The sequence below is a fragment of the Zootoca vivipara genome, chromosome 8 (assembly GCF_965207765.1).
Source record: "Zootoca vivipara chromosome 8, rZooViv2.hap1.1, whole genome shotgun sequence".
NCBI lineage: Eukaryota > Metazoa > Chordata > Lepidosauria > Squamata > Lacertidae > Zootoca > Zootoca vivipara.
In genome coordinates, this window is record NC_142591.1 from 33803307 (window position 1) to 33830629 (window position 27323).

The window sequence follows — 27323 nt, forward strand, 5'->3', positions numbered from 1 at the left end:
AGGACTCTAAATAATGTCTTTTTAAAAGAAATGGATCTTGGCTTGAGTTGCTCTTCTTGTTGTTTTTAAACACACACACACACATTCATTTTGATAAAACACCAAACAGAGTAACCAACACGGCACCCTCAGGGTACTGTTGGACTACAAGTCCCACTATCCATGACACTGTTGACTGGCAATGATGAGTGTTGTACTCCAGCAATATCTAGAGGGCACCACATTAGCTCTTCCTAAACAACTTTTTTGGACAAGTTACAATTTTGTAATTGCAAATTACAAAAGAAATATACATGCATATTAAGGCTGAAAGCATTCACCAGCGAAATCAGTTTTGCCATTAAGAGTTAAGTATGGGTTGCAGGCCACAATCCATTTATTTGTGAGCAATTCCATAAAGGTGTTGGTTCTACTCCAAATGGAAGTTGTTAATGGCCAGAGAGATCTTATATACAGAACTGTAGGGTAAAAAAAAAAAAGCTCTGTTACATATTGGTAAAAGTCCAAAGAATCTGTGCTCATCTTTTGATTCTGGCAAGATGATTTCCCAAACAATTAAAATCTGGTCATTATAATTACATGCTGTTCCTAAACATGGTCACACCTGTATCTATATTTGTCTACCATGGTTTCAGAAACTGTGCATTTCATTAACATCTACAGACACATTTGCTGGTGCACATCTTTGAACAAGCAGGAGATACTTGGCGAGAAAGCTTTTTCAACACTAACTAGGCCCAAAATAGCACCATTCCTGATTTACAGCAACATATATTTTCATTTACTAACTGATCCATTTATAAAGAAAAAAGACAGCGGATCCATTTAAAATCAGGTTGTCTCCATCCATCCAAGTCACGACAGCAGTACCTGAAAAGCAAACCTCTCAGAGGTGCTCCTACGGAATACCCATTCAAAATATGTAATGGATAGTGGATGCCTGGCTTTCACATGCATTAATTGTCACAGCACTCATAGCATGGAGCACTGAAGGCCCTGACAGCTCACTTTTACATTCTAAGTGACATCTGCATTGAACGGAACAGAAATAAAGATTAAGGGAAACACCTGGTGTGATAGCACTCAGCTTTACTTCAAAATGCAATATTTAAAAAGTACAGGTCTGTCTTCTTGTATTCTAAGTAAGAACTAATGTCAAAGCCTCAGAGGACTATAAGAATATGAAAAAGTACCGGCTGTTTTGTGGGCTTGTGTATTATATTCTTTCTTTCTTGCCACTAACAAGAGGTAAGAGCCATTTCCATGTAAGCCAAACCATGGTTTCCTGGGACAGCACAAAGCTTGGAATGCACTCACAACTGCTTTCTCTCCCCAGTCTTTTTAGTGAAGCACGACAACTAAGCAGTGATCAATCCCTTTCCTCCTTAACCACAATCTGAAGCCAAGGGCACACCTTGGCTTCTAGATTGGGATTGTGACACAGGTGAGCTTAACCCTTTCCTGCTTAAATTTGTCCTAGTTGAGGGAAACAGTCACCTGGGAGCGGAATTTTCAACAAGACAAATTCCCACCAGCCCCAGCCAGTATGGCCAATGATCAGGGATGATGGACGTTATAGACCAGCAATATCTAGAGGGCCACAGGTTCGTGGTTTAAACCACCTGCTCCTGTACTGTGGTCCCGCTGCTGATTTCTATAACAGAAAAGGCATTAGGATTTCCAATGGCTGTTTTGGGGTGCTTTGCTACCTGTGTTTTCAAAGCACAAATGGGTGCACGTGTAAATTCAGAAGCTTTACACAGCTCTCTAACTTTTTGTGCCTCTCCCAGGAAAAAAAAACATTTGGTATTCATGGGATAATGTGTGAAGTCATCTCATGAAAATTTATATGCAGAAACAATGCCCCAGAATGGTTTGTGTGAATGTTCAAAAATGGATCCACAAACAAAATCTTACATTTGTGTGGGAACATACTTATGGAATAGGCTCCAGAAAAATATTTTTTATCTAACAGATTTAGTTACAAAACACACAGCCAGAACGATCAGGGGCAGAGTTTAGGGTGCTTTTTAAAAAAATCTTTACAGGTATTAAATAATTCTACACTATGCAAAACTATGCATCCCTACTTTGCAAGAAAAGCGTACAAAGCTTGGGGCCTACTTTACCCTAGTGAAATTCTGCTGTTAATTTACCTTTAGGAAATGTTATGCATCATTTTTTCAAATGCATTGCATGAACAAGCATTGAAGTATGGTGTAAGGGCTTTCAGCCACTAAAGGGCTTTCAGCTACTGAAGAATCATTGAAATAAGTAGATTGGGAGTTACTCCTCATTTTGCTCCTGCCTGTCCTCTGTTGTAGGCTTGTTAACAATATGGGTGTGTTTCACCAGCAGTATTAGGCATGTTTTCGTGTTAAGGGATGTTAAGATAATGGAGTTTAAGGGTGAGAAACGAACAGGGAGTCAGGAAAGACCACCACAAAGGACAGAAGGTGCTATGGCAGTGGGAGGCAGAGGTGACAATGGACGGGAGGCAAGTCAGACATCTCTGTGCCATCTCCACTGTTACTCAACCTTAGTAAATCTGCTGGCTTAACTACAGCTCCCTTGGGTCTGAAAGTGCTGCTTGCAAGCACCATGTTGTGTAAGGGAAAGGTGTTAACAATCCCTGATTTGATCTAGGATGAGCATGCTGACTGTGTTTCTAGCATTAAGACTTCATGGAATGAAGAGTGAGATGTAAATATCTCCCTGGTGTGTCCACCAGGTATCAGAGACACAACACCAAGCAGTTTGAGGGGTAGGGATGGGTGCAGTATCTGTATCTTTACAGATTCCATCTTCCTGGCAAGACACCTGATCAGCCACTTGTAAGGGTCTGTAGCTGCTCCTAGGGACTCAAGACAGGATTGAGTTTCTGTTATTGCACTATTCCGCTGCCTAACATTCTGTCTGTCTGAGCTGGCAGTGCTGTTGAGGATCCCAAAACTTATGGTCTTTGGGAGCCTGTAACATAAATGGGTTGGCTTGGGATTTTATGGCTGCTATAACAACCATGGATATGTGTCAAATGACATACAGTCCAACACATGCGACAGGACACACTTTAGATCTTATTTCATGTTCTGGTTTAGGACTATATTGATCCGTGACTGGGGTAGCCAGACATTCTCCATTGTCATGAGCAGATCTTTATCTGACAAAGTTAAACCTTTTCATGGACATGGGTGAGAAACAGATTTAGCACTTACTCTGCAGTGGAGATGGTAGCAAAGAAATCTTACTTTTCCACAATTGCATCTACACAATGTCGGCCAGTGGAGCTCTTCTGGGTAGCAAGGGTTGGGAGAACAGGTGGTAAGAGGTCAGAGGACTCAAAAGACTGCTGTGACCAATTTAGATTACATTTTGCAGAGAAAAACCACTCGCATTCATACCAACTTGGATGGTGTAGTTTTGACAGAATCAAGAGACGGATGTAGTCAGGACACCACGCTGTCATGATTTGTTAGACAGGATTCATTTGTGTAGCCTAAGGATGTGGACAAGCTTCCTGGAGTTTTGAGCTCCACCATTTGCTCCATGCATCCTGACCCTTCCCAGGTATTAAAATCTGAGTGCAACATTTGGACTTCAGAGCTGGTAAATGCATCTCTGATAGACAATGCAAGAATCACAGCTAAAGAATCCCTGACAGATGGCCATCCAAGCTCTGCTTAAGGTAAAGGTAAAGGGACCCCTGACCATTAGGTCCAGTTGTGGCCGACTCTGGGGTTGCGACGCTCATCTCGCTTTACTGGCCGAGGGAGCTGGTGTACAGCTTCCAGGTCATGTGGCCAGCATGACTAAGCCGCTTCTGGCGAGCCAGAGCAGCGCACGGAAACGCCGTTTACCTTCCCGCTTGGAGCGGTACCTATTTCTCTACTTGCACTTTGAGGTGCTTTCAAACTGCTAGGTTGGCAGAAGCAGGGACCAAGCAACGGGATCTCACCCTGTCACGGGGATTCGAACCACCGACCTTCTCATCGGCAAGCCCTAGGCTCTGTGGTTTAACCAAAACCTGCAATGAAGGTGAGTCACTTTTTCATATTCTTATAGCCCAATACATTTACTCCTTTCACATTCCTTTCATATTCTTAGAGTTTGACATTGGCGTGATCCCTAATTCCCACTGCCACTCTATGGCAGTGGTCTTCAACTGGTCCAGACTTGGTGCAGAACAAAGGCCCATCTTTGAATCCCTATGGGATCCCACTTTCACTTTTGATTTGCACTTTAGTAAAAAGGCATGAGAATGTGGTTGGCCAGAAATGTGTATCTTATTAAGAAATGGTAGTACTCATGGATAATGATAAAATGAGCATCTCATCAGGAGAAAGTGTCTTATTCTAGACATGTATATAGTGGCTGTTTGGTTCGGTCAGCCTAAGCTGGAGTCCAACATGGTGGCAACAGTTTTACTATGACCCACCTGCTTTGGCTTCGCAAACTACCTGGGGGTCCTCCTGACCCACTGTCTGAAGATTTGTGCTTTAGGTAATCAACAGCAGAAAGAATCTAAATGTTCAGAGAGAGGGTGGGAAATTATGAGAAATGTGGCCTGCTAATGTATTTCCCCCTGCCATCTGAAGTGAGCTGGAAGCTTTATAGCCACTAGAATAGTGGGGAACCTGTGGCTTTCCATATGCTGTTGGACAGCAATTCCCATAATCTCTGTTGTCTGAGGCTGATGGGATCTGCATCTGAAGGGCCACCAGAAGGACGCAGGCATGTGATGAGCAATCTTTCACAAATGGGACCCAGACAACAGACAGCTGGGTACCTATTATGAGTTTATATACAGCTTGAGGCAGGGCAACATTTTAAAAGGTCGTACATTTCAGGGATGAACACACTGCTCATTCCTAACCAGTAAAATCACAAGTTTGCATCCATGAGCATCTGTAAACCATTGCAATAACATTCTGAGGTATCACTAATACATATGCAACAGAACGCAGCATATTAGAATACACAAATGACTCCAAACATACTTCAGGCTGAAACCTCTTCGCTGCTGAAATGAAGACCTCAAAGGCAAAGTAATGACGACATCACAATATACATAAATCAAGAACTGCATGTGGGTTTATTTTACACTTGAGAAAACAGTGGATTTAATTGTGTGAACCAAAAAAAATGTACTGTACAATATTAATGATAAAACATCAAAATGTATAATTCATAGTGCATTGCTTGCTTTATTTTTATTTATTTATTTATTTGTTTTGTCAGATAGTTCCTTTGAGTACATGCATCCGGGAAGATGCAGGTGCCAGTAAAATTTCTCTATTTAACTCAAGCTGCAGGAACTAAATTTTATTCAAAAAAAGTGTGGTTTTACATTATATACACAGAAATTGAATATAAAATGACAATATAAAAAGTTAAAAGAGAAAAGCATACAGCCAGAAGGTACAAAGGAAGTTGAACAGTTTAAAATGGTACGATATGTAACATGTACTTTTTTTTTTCCCCTAAGCTGATGCTGGCAATTTACATGGAACTGAATCCAACACTTGCCCCACTTTTTCTGTTTTGTTTTAAATGTACCAATGCAGCACACTATAGAAAGGTCAGCTTGTACCAAAGCTTACATTTGTAAATAACTATAAACTGCAGTATCTTACAGGGGGGAAAGAAAAGGGGGGGAAAGCATTTTTACATTTTTATTTTTTAAATAACTTGCATACTTTTTTTTGCCAAGTGGCAATTTTCAGCATCCAGAGGATTTGGGCATAGTGGCAACTTTGTTTATTATTTTTATTTTCTTAAACACGACTGTGGTTTTCTAACCCCTTGAGCACTTCATAGCTTTTCATCATCGTCAAAGAACTGCATGCATCTTTTCTCTGCAAATCAGACTGCAATTTTTTAAGGGCTTTTTTTTGACATTTTAACACAGTTTTGTTAGGATGAAATGCCTTTTTAAAAATTAAAACACAAAATATTCCTTTGGGAAAGGCACAACAATGCTATTACAGTCCTCAGAGGGTTAAAAAAACTGACACTACAGGGTTCTGTGACCTTTATTGTCATGGCAACTTTGTAATTTTAGGATGTCTTTTTGTTATTGTTCTTTGTGTCTTTCTTTACGGCTAAATTAACGTCTCTCAATAGTGTCTCCCACTATATTCTACAAAAGATAGCTTAACATCAAGGACAGATGTTGAAAATAAAGGTCAGACTTTGACTCACAGAAAAAGAAAAGAAAAGAAAGGTTTTAAAAAAACATGCACAGATCAGACAAAGAGCATATAAATATAACTACAAAATGTATGTAAGAAAAACCAAGGTCCAGATAGGCAGTTCAGCAACAAAAGTAAGACTGATTTCAGAGGCTCAGATCAGGCCTAGTGCAGTACTATGAAGAAGTTTAGTGCAATGTTCCTGTGGTCACTTGCATACCTGGCTGCTTACCTGGACGCTAATGTTTTTCTAACTCAGTTACATAGATCAGATGGTCCTCGGGGGACTTGCCATGTGTTTTACTAAGGTGCAGTTTCACTGCATGCTTGCTTGCAAAAGTTCGGTTACAGAGCTTACACTGGAATGTGGAACCTGAGTCCTCCTCAGCAATTCCAAGTGAGCCTAAAGTCTTATTTGTGAGGACCTTTGAAACATTCTGCTGTTCTTGAATCTGATTTAGTGGCAATTTGGACAGGTCCTTCAAACTGAACCCTAAATGTGTCTCCAAGTGACTTATGTACGTAGAAGAAGTTCTGAACTGAGAGGCACAATCATTGCAAAAGAAAACAGGGTGACCTGTGTCCAAATTCTTTAAAAACTTAGTTCCACCTGTCCTCCTTAATTGATACTTCACATTGGCCAGCCAGTGGCTAATTGTGGTCATGGAAAGACCAGTAAACTTAGAGATATGTACCCGCTCCTGTGGGCCTAGGTCCGACATAATGTACTTGCCTTCAGGAGTCTCCCTCAAGCTAGACGCAAACTGGGCTTGAAGGATTAGAAGATGCTGAGGGTTCCAGTTGGACTGCCTACCTTTCCTCTTGTGTACTGGTGACAGTTCGTCCAGTGTCTCCTCAAAGCTACTCCCATCCGCATCAGATTTCTCTGACACGGAAGACGGTGTCGAAGACTTGGGGGTCAAGCGCCCTGTGAGGTTCTTTACCATGTCGGAAATATCCATCAGGGCACTTTCCCTCAGAGGAGATGAGACCGAATCAGTCACGCTGGAAACCAGGGGCTTGTTCTTGGACTTCGTTAAATCAATAGGCTGATCGCTGTTCTCGTAATAATATCGGTCGATAGCATCAGCTTGCTTGGCCGGAGTCGTTGAGTAAATGGGTTTGTCCAGCATACTGTTGCTAATTTTATATAACATAGCCAAAGGGTCCAAAGAAGGACTTACAGGGTTGGAAACTTTGCCTAAATGGGTATTCATGATGGATTGTAAAGCACTCAGTGGATTGATGAATGACGGCTCAGCTGAATGGTCTGTGATGATGCCCAAGTTGTTACAGCCGTTTGTGACTTTTGCTTTAGGTAGCTCAGTACCATTAAGTGCATGAGGATCTGCTGGACTGTCCTTTTTGACCTTCTGCACTTCTGCTTCAGGGCCCTTTTTTTGCTGCTGTTGCTGCTGCTGCTGTTGCTGCTGCTTGGTTTCCTCTGATTTTGGAAAGTCTTTGTTCTCCTTAGAAGCAGGTGACAATGGCTTGAGTGGAGAACATTTCTCTTTCTCTGCAGGCTTTTCTTCTTTTTTTATATTGATTTTGCCCGTGACCTTCTCCACTAGCTCCTCCATTGCAGAGACGTTGCTTTTGTGAGGTGGTGGCGTCAGGTTCCCTGGCGAGTGGATCAGTGCACTGTGTTCCGAAGACAAGGATTTTACACTGCTGGCATACGATGGCTGCATCTGAACACTCTGCACAGCTGGCTGAATGGGCTTAACAGACCCTGGAAGCTGGTAAGCTGCATGAATGCTTGGATAGCCTCCCCACGAAGGTGCTCCATTCTGAGCCTTGCTTATAGCTGTTGTCACTGTATTTTCCAGGGATTTTAATATATCTATCCCACCTTTAGGGCTTTCATCTAGATCTTCCTCTCTCAGGTACTGATACACAGCCGTTGGCTCAAATTTTTCCGCAGAGTCCTCATTCTCTTCTTTAATCTTTTTGTCTGTTTCATGAACGATCACCTTTTCCTTTTCCATGTCCTTCTTCTCCTCAGAAGTTGTAGATTCGGCTGGAGAATCGGGCTGCTTTTTAATATTTGCAGCTGGTAATCTCGTGTGTGTGGTGGGGGGCAAAGGTATGGATTGGATCTTTTCTTCTACCACAGGATCCAATACTAGTTGTTTCCCCTTTTTGGAAGCAGAATTAGTTACTTTCAAAAAATGTCCCGTGACCATCATGTGAGCAGTCAGCTGCTGCAAAGTGTCATGAGAACTGCCGCACTCCATGCATTTTAGGATCTGGGCTTTGCGGGCCTCAAACTGCCAAGTGTAGCTAGCACCATTTTGATAGCCATAGCGGTTGTTTGGAGTCACATAGGGGTTGGCAGTTTTCTGGTCCTTCCCTGCCTCGCTAAGTGTGCTCTCCGAAGTGATCGCCGTCGGCTCAGGTGAGCAAGGTGAAGCTAAGTCTTGAAGTGCTCGCTTTTTGGTAGAAGGCACCAGTTTGGTGATGGCTGGTACTGGTTCCTTCAGAGGCACTTTCTGGTAATGCTTTGTTTTTATCATGTGGACACTCAAGTCTTGCAAAGATTCAAACGAATGGCCGCAGTACATGCACTTCAGCACTTTCTGGGCGTCTTCTTTGCCTTCCATTTCCATAAGTGATCGCTTTCTGGGCTTTGACCACCGTTTGGTCTTTTCAGCTTCTTTATCTCGGTTATCATCCCGATAATGTCCAGTTTCATTCATGTGCACTGTTAGCTCCACTAGTGTGTCATATGCTGCACTGCAGTCCTTGCATCGGAACTTACTGGCACCAGTGAACACAGAACCATACAATTTATTGTTTTGCCGGTAAAGCTGCACTGTGCTGAATAGACTAGGTTCTGGGAGAAGTCCATATGAGGTCTGCTGCAGAGTTTTGGCTAATGCCGCTTGATGCCAGTCATAACCTGAGCCACCACTGTTATTGTTACTGTTACTAGTACTACTGATACTTGTAGTGATACTAGTGTTGGTACTGGTACTGGTACTGGTACTAGTACTAGTATTGGTACTTGGGGTAGTGATAGTAGAGTTGCTATTAGTGGTATTTTCCTTCTGGCTGTTTTCATTACTCTTTGATTTTTTTAAATCCAAAGCTAAACTAGACCAGCAAGACTCCGATAGTAAATTTGCATAGACAGCTTTTATTTGTGCCAAGCTGTCCTGTGGATAGGAAGCATTGTCCAAGCACTGGTGATCTTCTCTCTCTTCTTTGGAGGAAGTGCTTTTGAAATGAGCCAGCTGGTCACTGTTTTCGCTGAATGGCGACCCATAACCTGCGTCCTGATTGGTTGCTGTGCTGACTGGAGAGTTCTGGTAACTTTGAGCCTCTTTGATCTCCGTTTCATCATTGCACATGTAGTCAGTTTCCTGGATGTCCAGAGGTAGCCCGTCATCCTCCACGCTGTCTTCATCATTCTCTGCTGCTTTCAGTTCTTCCTCAGGAACATAAGCTAGAAAAATACATAAGAAAATAAAAATTCATTACAGAACGTACACATTTCGTTTCGTTCCCACCACTGTTTCTACTACACTGAGACTGAGGCTTACATTTTAGAACACATATCCATATTTCTCAGCTTTATGAAGATACACATCCTGCCAATTTAAGCATGGCATTCGGCATTTTTAGTTGCAATTTAAAATATACCATGACATTTCAGCAGGATTTATGTTTAACTAACAGAATAACCTGGTATGAATAAAGCTAAGAATTCATTCTTCAGCCACTTTTTCTGAATTGCAACACTTATTTTGCCACTGTAACTAATTGGGATTTTCTGGAATAAATTAGGTAAAAGGTTGTGTTTATTTATTCATTCATTTATTACATTTCCAAGTCTCATTTTATTTGTGCAACAACTAAGGTCACCTGGTGAGTTTCAAAGGTAAGTAGGAATTTAAACTCAAATATTCATCATCCAAGTCCAGCACTCAACACTACATACTACCTGAAGCACTCAACATGAGCAAAGAAGCATTTATAAAGTTATATGGTAATGAAGCAGGGCAGATGTAAAACAAATTTGTCATGGAGATCAAATTAATCATCAATTATGAATTATTATTAAGATGCATGTACTACTGTTACATATATTCGTCCATTAATGTGAACAGTGATTTGAAATATTTATATTTCTTCCTTCAAAATAACCTTGTGAGTGGTGCTATGAAACAGCCCTAATTTTGATTACTTTTGAGATTGGAAGGCTGCATTTAGAAAGGGAGTCTCCATTCTAGTCTTAGAAATGGAAGACACAGGAGAAACCTCTTTCATTGCCAAGGGCCAGGTGTAGCACCTTCTATGAAATGCTGTCTTATCTGGCACAAAATCATCACCCCTCTGATATACCTGTTGTCTCCAACCCTGACCTCCTGGGGCCTCCCTGGACATCACTTATTAAATTGGCAAATCATAACCCAAAGCTTCTGCTGTGAAGACCTGGCTGGCAGCTAATGTCTTCAGTTGCATGCTTATTTCTACCCTTTTTGTTTGTTTTGCTAAGCTAGGAAGAAACAAGATTGTCCGCAAGTTTACTTCCAGGCTATCTCCACTTCAGAATGTGTCACACCCATCCTTACTCAGCCAGACAATATTTTAGACTTTGTTTTATTTTAATCATTAAACCCCAACTTGAGCACAAAAGCTGAAGCTTTGGGCTCCAGAAGCTGGGAATCTTTCAGACACAAAGAGATATCACTTTCCTTCACAAAAGCAATCCTGTGAAACTTTTATCCTCCTCCTATATTCCTCCTATATCTCCCTTTTTGTTTTAGAAAAGACGCCTATACATCCAGGGCCTTGGTCTCAAGTCACACAGATGATCAAGAAGTCCCAGTACTACTCATTTCAAATATCTTTGCTCCAGAATTTTCCTAATTGGCTTAGAACCTGGTCCATCTTCTTCCAGTTCCACCTTTCCTTTCCCACCCATGAAGCAAGTCTCAGCATCCCATTGCTCTTTGAGAAACTTTTTCTCCCCTTCTTTCCAGCCAATCATCTGTCGTTGGCACTTTCTCTCCTGGATTCCCAACTTCTAAGCATCCCAAAACATGGATTCTTACATGTAAAGCACACAATGGCACCTCTACTATTGTTATTTTACAAATGGCTCAGAGACATTAACATGAATAATCACGTTTATTCCAATAGTCCCACTGAGCTTTATAGGAGTTACTTCCTGTTAAATTTGTATAAGCAGCCTTAGAGCTATCTATGGTTGAAGATTAATGTGAACTTGGGTATTAGAGTTCCAAGACGGATAGTCCAATGGAGCACCCTGGCAATAATGGCAACTCTAGCAAGAATATGCACTTGGATTTGAAAGGTAAGAACAATTAGTCACTGGGCAAATCTGCTTTCCTCTACCCATTACTGAAAGGCTGAAATGTAAACAATGGTACAAATCGACAAGGGATTCTTTTTATTAGCGTTCCAGTTATCACAACATTAATTCAAGAAGCATTAAGATTTATGCATCTGAAATGATGCATTGTCGGATATAAATAGCGTTAAACATACCTCCACCAACCCAGTGGCATCATTCATAGTGCAAAATTAGAGAATAGTTTTTTAAAATGTTGAAAGAGCTGTCAAAAAACAGAAATACAAAAGGACCAATCCCAAGTACGGGGAGCCAGTAATTAATATAATAATATAATATAATATAATATAATATAATATAATATAATATAATATAATATAATATAATATAATATAATATAATATAAAAAAGGTAAAGGGACCCCTGACCATTAGGTCCAGTCGTGACCGACTCTGGGGTTGCGCGCTCATCTCGCATTATTGGCCGAGGGAGCCGGCGTATAGCTTCCAGGTCATGTGGCCAGCATGACAAAGCCGCTTCTGGCAAACCAGAGCAACACATGGAAACGCCGTTTACCTTCCCGCTGTAGCGGTTCCTATTTATCTACTTGCATTTTGACGTGCTTTCGAACTGCTAGGTTGGCAGGAGCTGGGACCAAGCAACGGGAGCTCACCCCATCACAGGGATTCGAACCGCCGACCTTCTGATCAGCAAGCCCTAGGCTCAGTGGTTTAACCCACTGCACCACCTGGGTCCCTAATATAATATAATATAATATAATATAATATAATATAATATAATATAATATAATATAATATAATATAATATAATATGTTGAACCAGTGTGAAGTCTGCTAGATCAAAGCACCATTCAAGTGTGGGCTACTACCAACTGAGTCAATCTAAGCCTGACAGAGGGAAAACATGCCTTATAAACAGAGTTTGATTTACAGCACCCTTTTTGCCAACATATGTTACGCCAGATTAGCAGGTCATGTGACCAGGGTGATCCAATGTGTGTCCCCCTGCTTAGTCCCGCTGCTCCCCCTTGGAACACCCATTTTTTTCAGGGCATATGTTCCACAAATCTTGGCTTAGCTGCAGTTGAGCCAGAATGAAGGCACTGTGATGAATCCTAACTTGCTTATTCCGGCAGATCGAGGGTTAGTATTGCACCCTATGGCAGTGCTTTGCTACTGAAGGCTCTGTTCTATAGACTTAAAATATTTAGAATAAAAGGGAGGGGGGAAATTGAAAAAGTTTTAAGCTTTAACAGATCAAAGAAATTTCAGCAGGAAAAAGTTGGAGCACATGGAAATTATTGGTGTGATTTAGTTGACTTAAGGGAGCAAACCTATACACAAGAAGCTGGTGTTTGAGTTATACCATCCTTTTTGCCAGCTTAATTTATATCAGGTTGCCAGGTTATGTGACCAACCTGAATGGGCTTTTGATCCAGCCTAAGTGCCCCCACCCCATCCAGTCCAGTCCTACCCCCACCATGCCCTTTTCAGGGCTTACTCCAGTTTTAGATCTGCCAGACTTGACTCAGTCAGCCGAGTCCTGGCTAAGATGAAGGTGGGGAAGTTAGGCCGGTATAATTTGGCTGCATGAGGACCTTCTTGGTTGAGCCAGAGATCCACTGGATCCTAACCCACTCATCCCAGCAGATCCTGCTACAGGATTGCTCCTTAACCTCCTAATGACTGTTTTTGGACAATATACCCTGTTTCTCATATTTTAAGACATACCCATAAAATAAGCCATAGCAGGATCTTTAAGCATTCAAGGAATATAAGCCATACCCCGAAAATAAGACATAGTGATAGGCGCAGCAGCAATGCCGGCTGCGGCAGGAGGAGGAGGAAAAAAATAAGACATCCCTTGAAAATAAGTCATAGTGTGTTTTTTTGAGGAAAAAATAAATATAAGACGTGTCTTATAATATGAGAAACATGGTAAATAACAATGGTTAATCTTGACAGGGATGGGCCACAGCCAATTTTGAGCTCAAATGCTCCCTTCTCTCCCCTCTTTCTCCAGCAGTGTTGCAAGAAGGCAATTGGAAGGTTTTGCTTTCTTTTTGTGACCAGACTTGTATTTTACCAAAATGGCCCAAACCTGAGAAACTATGGCTATATTAATTTTAGCTATGACTAAACCAAACTTAGTATCAACCACAGTTTAGGGTTCACATGCAATGCTTAACTGAAGTTAATCAAAAGCGAAAGCTTCCAATTTCCTCCTTTCAAAAGCCTGTCAATCATTCCTGTCATGATAAATCATGGCTTACTGTGATGAACCTACTATGATAACATGTGCAAGCGCCAAACAGTTTTTACATGGATTCTTCCTAATGGAGTTTCCTTGAAAAGCACCAAGCTAGTTTAAACAGTGTGGCTACTCACCAGGGTAAGTTTAGGGTAAGTTTAACTGCAATATAGCTGAACAGAGAAAAAAGGATCAGACATAATATTCTTAACATAGGCACAGAGGATGTAGGTGGATATTACAACTTCTCTGGGCATCCAGAACCTTGAAATTTTTAATGGATTTACTTCTTGGTAAACTTGGTAAACAAATAAAATGCTGTGTGTCTTCAGTTGCTGAAAGCAACTGAAATCCATTGTCGAATTAAACAATAACAAAAAAGGGATTGATATTGAAGGGGCTTCATTATTGACTTACTGTGACAAGTTCCTCAGGGTAATCCTGCAGTGTTGACTTTGAATTTTACATACTATTTTCTACACCTGAAGTATAAGCCCCAAGGTGCATTTAAATTATAAAAAGATGGTAAAACCAAAGGTAACACCTTGCTACAGATTTTTGGCTCATACTAATGGTCTGCAGCACTTTAGCCTCTTGCTAAATCAGGTATGTGAAAATTGTGACCTTCCATGTGTTGTTGGTCCCATCATCCCTGATCACTGTGCTGCCTAGGGATGATGGGAGTTGGAGTTCAACAACACCTGGGATGCCACAGGTTCTACATCCCCGTGTTAAACTATGAAACATATATCACACAACAATTCTGGCAAGAGCAGTTGGCAGTGAAAACTAAAGTAAAATGAGAGATGAATACTTAAAGCTGACAAATATAAAGCATGCAATGGAATATCCGGCTTGATTATTGGCTTACAGTAAACATCAAACTTTGCTATTGTGATGCCACCTGGTGAAACGATATAATCTTACCAAATTACGTGTTTATCCGAATCAAACTATTTTTTAAACTAGCAAATGTGATATTCATGAGCAGATGGCCATTAGATCAAAATACATCTATTCTAAGGGCCCAATTCACAGAAGTGGCAGGCATGCACCCTAAGTGATAAACATAGATTTTTGCACTGTAGTAGAAATAATTTGTGCGTCATGTCAGCTCCACTCTACTAGAAACCATACTTTGCTAGAAAAACCATGTCATACGTACTAATAAGTGTGTGTGTGTGTGTGTGTGTGTGTGTGTGTGTGTGTGTATCAATGAACTTAAGGCTACAGGAAATGTTTTTCTTATACATATCGTTCACAGAACATGGAAACATACTTGAAATGAATGTTTGCACACAAAATGTATTTATGTATTAGGCATGTTGTACATGCAGTGGCTCTGATCCAAGGAGTACATGGAGTTTCACATTTACAGCTCTTTCAACATCCTGAGGAAAAGGGGCGTAGAAGCAATTGAATAGCATCTCTTGCTCCCCCAATTCTAATTCTAATCTTTAGTGCACGGCCCCAGCTACTGGATGAGAAATGGGTCCCAAGTATGTAGCACCTATTTGCCCACACAGTTCCCACCCAGCTAAAGAACCACATGGGAAGCTTTCTTTTCCATAAGCAGATCGTCCTTAGCTAGATTGGGATGATCAGGAGCAATTCAGCAAAAGAGAAAGCAGCAAAACAGGATATAGTGAAAGGTGGGGTGGAAAAAAATCCTGACTAATGCTGGGTGGGCTTTTCCCCACGAGATAATTCTAATTGCTTACTTTGCAGATTTCTTATTTTTAAAAGCATTGGTTTTTCCCCAATAAGGAATCTTCTTTTTTAAAAAAAAATCTTAGAAACATATGCTAAGATGCAAGATATTCCCTTAGGTCTCATAATTCAGCAGCATTCAACATTTCTAAAATCCGTGTGCCAAAAAAAGGAGGCCTGCTTATTCCCTTTCACCTACCAGCACAGTCCAGTGCTTTTTTCTCTTACTAAGATCCATTAGACCTTCCTCACCTCCCACCAGACGTCATTTTATTTTACTAAAAGGGACAATTTTAAAAGAATGTGGTTTCTAGTAAACCACTGCTAATAACTGAAAAAGACGTTTGAAGAGAATAATACTGAATCTCATCAGGGCTGAAGAGACAAGGATCCAGGAAAATAAACAAAACTTATTCCAAGTCTTTTCTACAGGAAAGTGCAATAAAAAGCCAGGGGTTATCTTTCTAGGTGGGATATAAGCCTAGGTTTATATTGCCATTTGTTACTGTTAATACAGTTGTGTGTGTGTGTGTGTTTACAAAAAGATTCTATCTCCCTCTCCCTCTCTCACACACATCTGTGGATACAAGCCCATACATTCAGTATTACAATATTTTACTTAAAGGCAGTGAGTTTATCCTGCCATTTACCTTGCTCTGCTTTATCCCTTTTCATAGTTGTTGAGACTTACTGTAAAAGCCATCATGGCATTTCAGTCCAGCAGTGGCACACCACGTTTGCTTCGGAACATAATAGGAAATCAGCTTGCTACAGTTACTAGCTATTTAAAGGTTGCACCAAAATCAGTCCAACAGAAGAAACAGCTTCTTATCCCTAAAATGTCTTTGTACAAACTGATGCTGCTTTAACACAGAGGTCCATCTGCCAGTGCAGAGAGACATAAGGTATATTTACACTCTGTACTCTTACACCTTGTGTACTACAACGTCTGCACAGAACATGGAATCAGGATCACAGTCGCCCTAAGTGAGCTATTTAGGAGGTATGATGCACACAAGGTTCCCTTATCCTCAAGACTGCCCTCTTCATTAAAGTAAATAGGACTCCATATATACACAGAAGCTTTGTGCATTTGAGTACATATGAGACTTTGCATCAGCCCATGTGTGCTTTTCCATGGACTAGCATAGGAATGCTGAATTTTATTTTTAAAGAAATTAGAAATGCATTGTTTTTAACATTCGTGCTGCAAAAATTGTGATTTTTAAAAAAATGTTCTAAATTTCACACTGTACGGGCAAATGCACAAGTTTCTAACTTTGCAACAACATACACAGCTAAGCATACTGGATCAGGACCTTGTTACTGGATTTAAATAACAGAAAAGTTGCAACTGCTACCTAAAATAAATATGGCTGCAAACATAAACACATGCACTGAAGACAGCAAGACTTACTTCTGAGTAAACATGGATATAATTGCACCATTTGCATTACAAACACAATAATAGAATCTTGTAATATTTCAGTAATACATATTGCAAAGCTAAGGCACAATCTACAGCTCACTAGAAGTCTCTGAGAAAAAATTCACATAATTTATTTGCTGATCATTATTTTGTCTATAGATATTTACATATCCTATAACCCTTCTTGGAATCAACACTAAACACAGCTCCCACACAGACAGTACATATCTAGTTAATAATTGTACTCCATAACACACATATTTTTGCTTACTCATTATCTGTGGTTGTGAACTGTACTATTGGTTGCGAGTCATGCATTTTTGTTGGTTGTAAAGGTTTTCTTCTGTTATTTATACAACGTAACCTAGCCACAAACGAAGGAAAAAGAAATCTCCATAAAAAGTTTGCTGTTCACCCGCAAGTGGGGAAGACAAGCATTGAGCTTGAAATTCTGCTTTTTACTTACTTTGGTTTGCAGTGCCCATAAAATGAGAGAACATTATATATATATTATTCATGTTACTTGGCTTGTTCTATAAAACGTATTATAAACTGCTGCTTATGTCACACAAAAATAATAATAATTACAAACCGTTTTTATATTGTCTATTATTATTGGACAAAATTAGCTGGCTTCGATGCTCACAATATGAGAGTGCCATACAGGGGTGCACAAAGCAATTCAGAACACACTTTCTGTGTTGATTTTCAACGTTTAAAAAATATTCCTTATGTCAACTGAATTTGCACAGCTATGCTACACTATACACATACAAAGATGTGCATTTGTTAATATTATAATTCATCATGGTTTAAATTATAGAATTAATAGAATCATGGTATAAATTATAGAATGGGGGGGGACATTTCATTGAAATATTCCTGTTGTAGGATAAATACTTAGGATTCAGAAATAATGTTTATAGTGAAAATGTTAACACAAATAATATACAATATTTCATAAGGCCGATGTCTTTTTTCTTTTTTCGCCTATAAAGTTGCTACTAACAGAGAATACACCGGGAAATACACAGTGATGTTTTTAAAAAGCTGTTTATTCAAATTAAAAGCTTTGAAATTTTGTCCTGCAATTGTTTGCAGTCAAATGCTGCAATATTCTACAACAAGAAAAGAGAAAGGCTTGCATTTAATTGCTACTATATGAAACTGTCAGGGAGGTCAGCTAATTATTTAATGCTGTGATAAAACATTTCCCACTGAATTTCTTCCTTTGGCTCCTGTGTCAACACAGGTATTTTAAAAGTGTGGCGCAGGGTTACATTTGTGGCCTGTAATCACAGAGAAGTATTTAAACCAAGCACTCTATTCTGATTTCTAGATGCCTAAAAATATACTTGCAACAACCTATATTACAGTGTACAATGCAAGCAAGCCTCTCTTGTCGCTTTTTCTGTCTCTCTCTGTAATTTTGCAGGAGGGAAATCCTACAAATTACAGCTATAGGAAGACCGAGAGTATCTGTTTTCCTGTTTTCTATTATTACATCTTGTTAAAAATCTGTGCCTATATGATATGCCTTCTGGATGCCAATGTCTCCCCATAGATATGCTGTCATCTTTGTACAGCATTAAAATTTGTGTATTCTAATGTAAGTCGACACGAGGTGCTATATATTGTATGTGTTAGTGGTATAGCACATTGTGTTTGCTTCAGTGAGAAGGTGTACACTGTAAAGAACCCAGACCATGTCTGAAAAGCCAAAAGCAAATTGGATAGGATAATGATAATGCATAGTGGGGGTGGGCAATTGTATAATATTATTTATTGAACACAGTGATACTGTTTCTTAGTCACGGTTCCGTTTAAATTGTTCTATTATTTTCTGCATACATTTATTCTATTCTGCTATACAAAAAACACATTTCCCACAATCGTTATTCTAAAGGGGGGGAAAGGCTACCATTATAGGAGCCACAACCGCTAAAATCTGTAAGAATTAGTGCCACTGAGTTCAACAAGAAATTTATTCTACTCTGTTTTTAATTATTACTCAATTAAACTTCATGCAATTTCGGTGGTGCCAAATAATTAGTTATTGAGGGCAAAATGTTTAAAACTTAATTTCAATATTGTAACCGAGCATATGTTTGCTTGTGTGTATTTCTGTTTCATAATCATAGCAACCCTGGTCACAAAATAAGCTTAGCACTGTAGTTTTCAATGTAACATATCCAAATGAGAAATTTAGGGTGCAATCCTATGACAGGGTCTGCTGGGATGTGCAATTTAGGATCTCTGGCTCGGCCGGCATTAAGTCTCCAACCCTAGCTCTGCTGAAGATACTCTAGTGGAACTTCTCATCCCAGGGCAACCAGCTCAGCGAAAGCTAGTGTAAGTCCCCCCAAAAGGGCAGTGGGGGTGGCATAGTGGGAGGGAGACCACAGAGGTTAGGGTTTAAGCCCATTCAGCTCAGTCACATTACCTGGCAAGCCAGTAGAGAACACTATTCTAAAGGCTCACTTTCCTTCTGTCAGACTTGGGCACAGCAGCAGTCCTGCAGCTAAACAGGGTTTGAATCTGGTATAACTTTACATTAGCATGCTTTAAGCCAGCTTCTTGTGCATAGGATAGTTCCCTTAATTCTGGTTGGAAATTGAAAACAGACACAACAGTTGAATGTGAAAAGTATGTCATGTGACCCGCATGTCCCTCTAGTCTCAGTCTCATTCATTTTAACACGCCTTGTGTGGAGAAGTTCATGGTAAAGTGTTTCTACATATAGGAAATGTGTAAAATCCTTCAGTTATAACCATCCTTTTCTCGCTCTTCACATGTCAAGCAAGTTAAGAACATGCTTAAATAATAATATGTATCAGCATGCTTATGCATATCTATATATTTCTGTAAAACAGGAAACCCCATTCATACGGAATCTAAAACAAATTTTAAAACAGATTTGCATTTTAGTTAGATCAACTACAGTGACCTCAAGGTTAATAAACTGGCTCAAGCCCAATTTTTTTCAACTTCAACTGCTTTGTGCTTCATGGTCTACCTCAAACTATGAACTGATAAATTTTGTGGATTCAGGAAGAGCATATTTCAAAGCAGTTTCCAGAATAGTATCTGGTTAGAAATTCCCAACAACAAAAAGTATGAAGCAAAAAGTATATAAAATGGTAACTGTTAAATATTTAGTGTACACAAAAATTGAGCATGAATCATTCTAGGGATTGTAAGAAACATGAGTATGTTGTATTATGTTTACATGCATATATTATATATTTATGATTTGTTTCTGACATTTGTACCCCACTTTTCTATCAGAAGATAATCAGAACTGTAAAATAACCAGACTCACTCTCTGTACTAATATACTCCCCCCACCTCTGCTTCCTGAATCTCTTTCACACATGCATATAAAATTACTGAAGAACAAAAAGGTGATCACAAGTAAGAGGCAATTAAAAATAAAATAAAAGAATCACCACATTTACAGAAGTAAGAAAAGGAGGAAAAATGCATGTGTTGCTTCTGTTTTGATGTAAAGCTCTGTAAGAGACCTGAAGGGTCTTCAAGACTATCAGTAGTTCTTCTGCATACTGGGCTGAATGCTAGCCCTTAAAGCAAAATGCATCTGAAAGCTTCCCATCTCTTCCCATTCCATTCCCTACTCTGATGAGGAGTGGCTCCCTGAGGTTGGAAGCAGAGGTCTTTCCCAATACTGAAATATCCATCTACAACCATTTTCCTTACATATTTGGATTGTCAAGGAGAACTGCAGATGAATCGTCCGTCCGATACCCTCCTCTGTCAAGAATATTTCATTGAAATGTTTGTTTTTATCCCTGCTGGCAACATTAGGATGGAAATATTTAACCTGTTTCCATTACTTATACAAATTACTATTACATGGTAGAACAGATGTCAGAATCACAACTGACTGCCATACATTCTTTATGTGGAGAAGAAGAAAAGTTGTTAAGAGCCTGCTCTTTAACACCATGTCTTCTCTTTTACCTGATTCATTAACTTTCACCATCAACATTTAACTTCCTTTCTGTTTCCATCTTTTCTCAAGCTGCTTTGATTTGGAAGCAAAGTCTTTCAGAAATATATATGTTTGATCAAGTGTTCTAAGAGGTTGCAGGAAAGAAAAGAGTGAGGTGGGGGGGGGGAGAAAGAAAACCCAACATCTTGTCAAAAACGTTATTTCTCTAACAGGGATGATGAAAAAGAAGTCAGTTAAGATGCTGGTACTCAAAGATGGCTGTCACTTCAGATAGAAGATGGCACACCTCACCTAGACAGGTGACACTTTGGTCGAGCAAAGGGTTGCTGCATTATTGAGAGCACCAGAGATCAGGATGACAAAGACTCAAGGCCCAGGATGCCTAGGGCACCTTAAGTAGTGAAATCAGCAGGCAGGTGGATTTCAGCCTCCATTTGCATCACCTCCAGATTTAAATAAGGGTCTCAGGCAGCAGTACTGGGAAAGACCTCTGCTTCCAACCTCAGGGAGCCACTCCTCATCAGAGTAGACTATACGGGGCATGGTGGACCCAATGATCTGACTCAATATAAAGGCAGCTTCATATATTCAACTAACTGTGAAGTATGAAACCAAAGCTTATTTATGGCAAGGCTACTTTTTTACTCCATAGTAGTAAAAATAAAGACAGGGTGGAGTTACAGAGCTCCCAAACCAACTTTCTAGCTTATTCCAAAAAAAGCTACAGATTCTCACTTCTGAAAAAAAGAAAAGTATGTACTGTGTGCTAATGCATTGAACAACAACAAGCAAATTCTCCCTCCAACTGAACTCAATTGCAAAAAAATCCATTTGGTTTTGAGTAATAGTTGTAGACTTCAAGAGGGTAATCTTCCTCCCTCTTTCCGAATTCTCCATATATTAAGGTGGCCTTCACTATGCTGCTGAGCACAACAATGGGTTGGACCGACAGCATCAAGGCAGATGGGGCTCAAGCTACCGGCTCTTTTTATATATGCACATTTTTAAAGTTACATTTTACTTGGGTACCTCTGACAGTGGGATCTTTGGCTCCATTTAAATTGTTTGTTTGTTCCAGTGTTCATTGGAGAGCATGCTGCAAATGTCCAATGGTTTTAAAAAAGCAACAAAAACTATTATTACAGCTATTTCAGAAGTGTTTGTCACTGGGTTTTCTATACACTGAGACCACAGGAAAGGTCTAAAAGTATGCAAATGTGTGTGGGGTTTTTTTAATTACAGTTTGTTTTACAATAGAACAATATTGTTCAAGGGATAAGGAAAGCTAGAAAAACTGCATTCTACATTTCTACATAGCTGCTTAGCAAGTCCTCCCACCTCCACAAAAATGACTGTTTAGCATACTGCACAGCTGAAATATTAAGTACAGTAAATATTTTAAAGAATACTAGTACTGTATTAAGTAGCAGCAAAAAAGAAAGGTTGTAAACTTTATGCAAACACATTCTCAATGTATCAAGATCTGCTAAATGCCAAACACGCAACATTTTCAAAAGAATGTGAAAACTCTATTAACCAATTACCTTTGACTTTGATTCCCTCTCCAATTTCTAGTATGAATGTTTGGTAGGAATATTGGCACATGCAGTTTGAACACTGTGCTCACTTTGGCAAACTCCCACTGACTAAAAGGAATCATACTCTGCTGAGAACTGAGTGAAAACAGAATAAAGGTTTTGAGATTTGGCCAATTTTGAGTATTTGTCCCTGAGGAAAACCATACAGATAGCCCCACTGTAACTGTAGACATAGTAACTCATTGCTTTAATTTCCTGTTTTAAAAGCTAGCAAAGGACAAGGGGAAAGACACAGAAGCCCTTTGGGTAATACAATCTTACATGTAGCTACATCCCCACCCCTGCAAGAGTTCACAACCGTAGTGAGTACGCGGTAAGTATAATAATAAAAAGAAGGCAAGGAGATGAAAGGGAAGAAAGACGGGGTTTTTTGGTGTGTGGTGTGTGTGTGTGCTTTTTAAGAAAGATGAAATCTTGCTGTAGAAGAGCCATCTTTGCAAAGGTCTGCTACTTGTTAAATCAGTAAGAATATCTGTCAGAGATATCCTGCTACACCATTTGGCTGATGTCAAACCTAAACAAACCAGATCAGAAAACCAGCAAGTGGCAGAACATAAATGAAATGGGAGAAGACCAGTCTAACTGTAACTCACATGGTTTGCTTGCTGATTTTTGGGGGAGGGGGAAGGAGGGAAATAGTGGCAATCACGGCAGTCATTTGCAGTACTAATGTCCAATTCAGCCTCCTTTCATTCTCCTGATTTAGGTGGTCAGAGTAGTTTCGTAGCCGACACAGGGAAGCTGTGCTGTTTAGCAGGCTGTTTAATGGGAAACTGGCAGTCTTATTTCTTTTCTAGATTTGGTTTGTCACTAGGTCTCCATTACATGCCACTCAGCTTTGATATCTTTGGACAGGACTGATCAAAAGATGTCATTTGACCTACACAGCATGGCAGAAACTTGGAGAAGTCTCATAAAGCGACACTCTGGCTGTAAATAAAATGACATTATTATTTCCTCTCTCCTATCATGTAGAAAAGCCAATTATGGTAATGCACTGCATGTCAATGAAAATACAGCAATCTTTTTGGAGCAGCTACTGCAGGGCGTCCATGTTGCTACTCTCCTTCCTGTGAAAATTTGCCCATTGGAAAATGAAGAGGAAGGAGGTGAGAGATGCCTTAAAAACTGTTCATAAAAATCCTGGATGGTTGTGGAAAGTGCAAGTCATCAAAACAAATGGAAGTGCAAAATGCATGCAAGTAAATTTCCAAATTATCAGGTAATTTAATCTTGAATGATTTATATTCCATAACTGGAATAGTCAGTACACATCCTGCATCCTTAGCTTTTGACTGACAAGTATGATGATTTATTATACTAATAAATGCTATAATGCACATTACTTTTAGAAAAGCAGTTGTTGTTGTTTTTTAAAAAAGCATTTAGCCTTGAAATAGATCTGAAAGTTACACAGAGTGTTAAGTGCAAACATCTTTTGGCTATTAACTATTTGCACCGAAATACCAGACATGCAAGTACTGCTCTGATTTAACAACTGTTCCTTTTTTATCAGTTATTACCTATGATTTAAGAATACAGACAGTGGGCATTCTCTTAACTGAAAGCACAGGTATGTAACAAAACACACACACAAGCAACAGAACCAGAATTTGATCCAACTTGCATTAAAATCAAGTACACTTCATAGCATGTGGTGATATGGAAGGGCAATTTTTATTTTAAAAACAATTCCCCAGTTTTGCATTCACTTCTATGCTCACTAGACAAAAACTTATTTCTTCCAGTGGAGGTTGATCAACCAGGGCTACTGGGGCTAAGCCATCCCAATGAGAATGTTAAGCAATTGGGGGGGGGGACCTCTCAAATCCATACGGTCTTTCCTGTCACACACACATTTTACACATTTATCTGAACTCAGAAGCTCTGCAAACATTTCTGTTAATCTACTGTTCTCTGGTCAATCATCTCTGTGTACCACTCAGCCAATCCTAATCCAAAAGTACAGCTATGGCAAAGAGGTCCTTTCCATGTATCTCTGAGCAGAAAAAATCATGTGACTTATTTGACAGCCAGAAAATTAGCCGTACTAGCAAGGCTCCCACTCCATCTGTTATTAGGAGGCTATCCAGCATAGCCACTATAACTTTTCAGGGAAGAGTCAGGACTGTTTTAAGCATAACCCCATGTCGCAGCCTTAGCCTTTTTCAGAATCATACACCGGTTCTGAGCTCAGAACAGTTTCCCTCAAGGCCCAATCTCTTTGCAGGTAACCAGAGAAGCAACATGGAGGGTTCCCTGCTTTCAGGATGTGGCAGGGCAGGTTGATATGAGCCATGTGCAATTCCAAAGTATTTCCCAGAGTATTTCTACAAAGTATTTCTAGCTTAAGTTCAGAATATATTGAATGCAAAGAGAAGTAGGGAAATGCTGGTGCTACTACTTATGCTTGCTGTTTTGTGAGTTTTGTCAGGAAATTTCTAAAATAAAAAGTTTGGGCTCTCTGCCTGTCTGGATATAACTCCACATTCATTCCCAAACCTGGAAGATATTCTCCCTATCTCACACATAGAGGCTGAGTATGATTAGTCTGATGTAATGTACTCTGCGCATGAACAGAGATTATTACCTCACATTTTTTAAGGACTGAGCAATGAATTGCATTTATGTTTTGCTATGCTCTGAGCCCTGGCTCAAACGAAACAATTATTTTTGCCTATAGGTTGGAACGCTTCTTTTAATTTAGAGAGAGAAGTGCTTTGGATAATGAAAAGTTAAATTGATTTTTGAAGGGAGGAAAACTGCATGTAACTGGTAGCTAGTTCTCCTTACATTTTATAAGATTTTGTGTGTTTAGTTTTTTGGGAATGGGTGTGTCTGTCATGTGGTATGGCTGAATTTATAAATAGGAGATATGAAGAAGTGTGCATGCACACGAAAGCTCATACCTATGACAAACTTAGTTGGTCTCTAAGGTGCTACTGGAAGGATTTTTTTAATTTTTTGTTAGGAGATATGAAGTCTTTCTTGTCTGAAAATCATGCTTGTGCCTTCATCCATAAACAGGCTAAGAAGTGTGTGTCTATATGTGTTGCACTCTGCACATGTGTAATAGCACTCTTTCCAAAGTAAGTGCTATACAAGTCCTATTGTGAAAACAGCAAGATTAAAAGCTGCAAGTGAAAATGTTACCAGCCGCAACTGATTTATTCTGTAACAGTATGTGTGAGACAAATATCACAATTGTGCCTTCATTGACAGTTAATTTCACTTGAAATGCAGCACATGTCCCCAAACTACTCCTTTTTCATAGTAAAAATTTGTGACAATCTTACAATTCTAAAAAAAGCTCACTTTCAGCAGGAGAAATCCATGATGTCCTTATATGAATGCAGTTTCAGAATTTCATCCCCTCACTTATTATTTTAATAAATAATTGAGTTATTTCATTACTATTACCCCCATTAGTTATTTGTAATGTTTATATATTACTCTTTACCTTGCATTAGTCCATTCTACAACAACTCCATGAGATAAGAATAGCTAAAAGATTCAGCCTTGCCCAAAGCTACCTAGTAAACGTCATGGCTTCATTTGTATAGAATTTGAATGTGGGCATCCAAAGTCAGTTACACCAGACTAGATCCTTAACACCAGTAATGTTCCGCACTGACTGTTACTGGACTAGACCCATTGAAATCAATGGACTTAAGTCATTACTGAATTACTATGATGAATATAGGTGCACTGAAGAGCTGGAGTCTACACAGTGGGGCTTCCCCGCCCCCCTTTGAACAGCAGAGCTCTATGGCATAACCACATGCCAAGTTACTTCTGAATCTCTCTAAATTCAGGACTGACTCCAAGTTTGGAGAGCCCTGCGCACAGTGTGCTCCTGTGGGCTTCTCCTCCAACAGCAGTACCTGGAAGGATTACCTAGCAGAGAGCACCAGGGTTATAACAGTGCTCCGTCCAGCCAAGGAGGCTAGATCTTGCTGCCATTTATTTTTCCCACAATGTGCCATTGTGGAAATTTAAGTGATGGATTACCTGACCACCTGAGGCAGCTTGCAGCAAGGGGCTGGAAATGTTTTTAAAGGGGAGCCATGGCAAGCAGCAGAAGTGCAACTTGCTAGGATTGTAGGTGCCCAAGGTTGATGCCAGGTTTTGATGCTGGTCATACTTGAATTTTGAACTGGTTTGGAGACCAGGGCTTTGGATCTGACCCTAAGCCAGGGGTCAGCAAACTTTTTCAGCAGGGGGTCAGTCCACTGTCCCTCAAACCTTGGGGGGGGGAGACTATATTTTTTTGGGGGGGGGGAATGAACCAATTCCTATTCCCCACAAATAACCCAGAGATGCATTTTAAATAAAAGGACACATTCTACTCATGTAAAAACATGCTGATTCCCGGACCATCCGCGGGCCGGATTTAGAACGGGATTGGGCCGCATCTGACCTCCAGGCCTTAGTTTGGGGACCCTGCCCTAAGCCCTGCTCAGTGTGAGGTATTATCTATGTTCAGATTCTGGCTTACGTTTTTCTATATTAATCTCTAAGAGACACACATCTGGTACATTACTAGGTTAGGTTTCATAAAAGCTACATGCTGAGAACCACTGTACAGAGCAAATTGATTTAAGAGAATGGTAACACTGCATACCTTACCCTCAAACTTATTAAGACGCACTGCCGACTCTTGTCTTTTAGTTTGTGCAATGTATTCCAATTAGGAGGAATAATGCCATGCAGCATTTAAAATGAAATCACAATACCTTCCATCGTCAAATATGGAATGCCTGCAAATCTTGATATAATCTTCTCACCCAAGTATAGGGACCAAGGGAAAAGGAGTTAAACATAATGGGCG

General features: G+C 39.9%; 1 protein-coding gene across 2 annotated transcripts in view; it reads right to left on the minus strand.

Moving 5' to 3' along the window:
- Nucleotides 1–5069: 5069 nt before the first annotated feature.
- The window catches only part of TSHZ1 (teashirt zinc finger homeobox 1), a 79519-nt gene continuing 57265 nt past the window's right edge, over nucleotides 5070–27323 (minus strand). For both annotated transcript variants that reach the window (XM_035124767.3, XM_088676265.1), the window contains exon 2: nucleotides 5070–9639. In XM_035124767.3, coding sequence (XP_034980658.2) covers nucleotides 6431–9639 — 3209 coding nt within the window. In that variant the 3' untranslated portion in view covers nucleotides 5070–6430. The remainder of the gene's footprint in view (nucleotides 9640–27323) is intronic.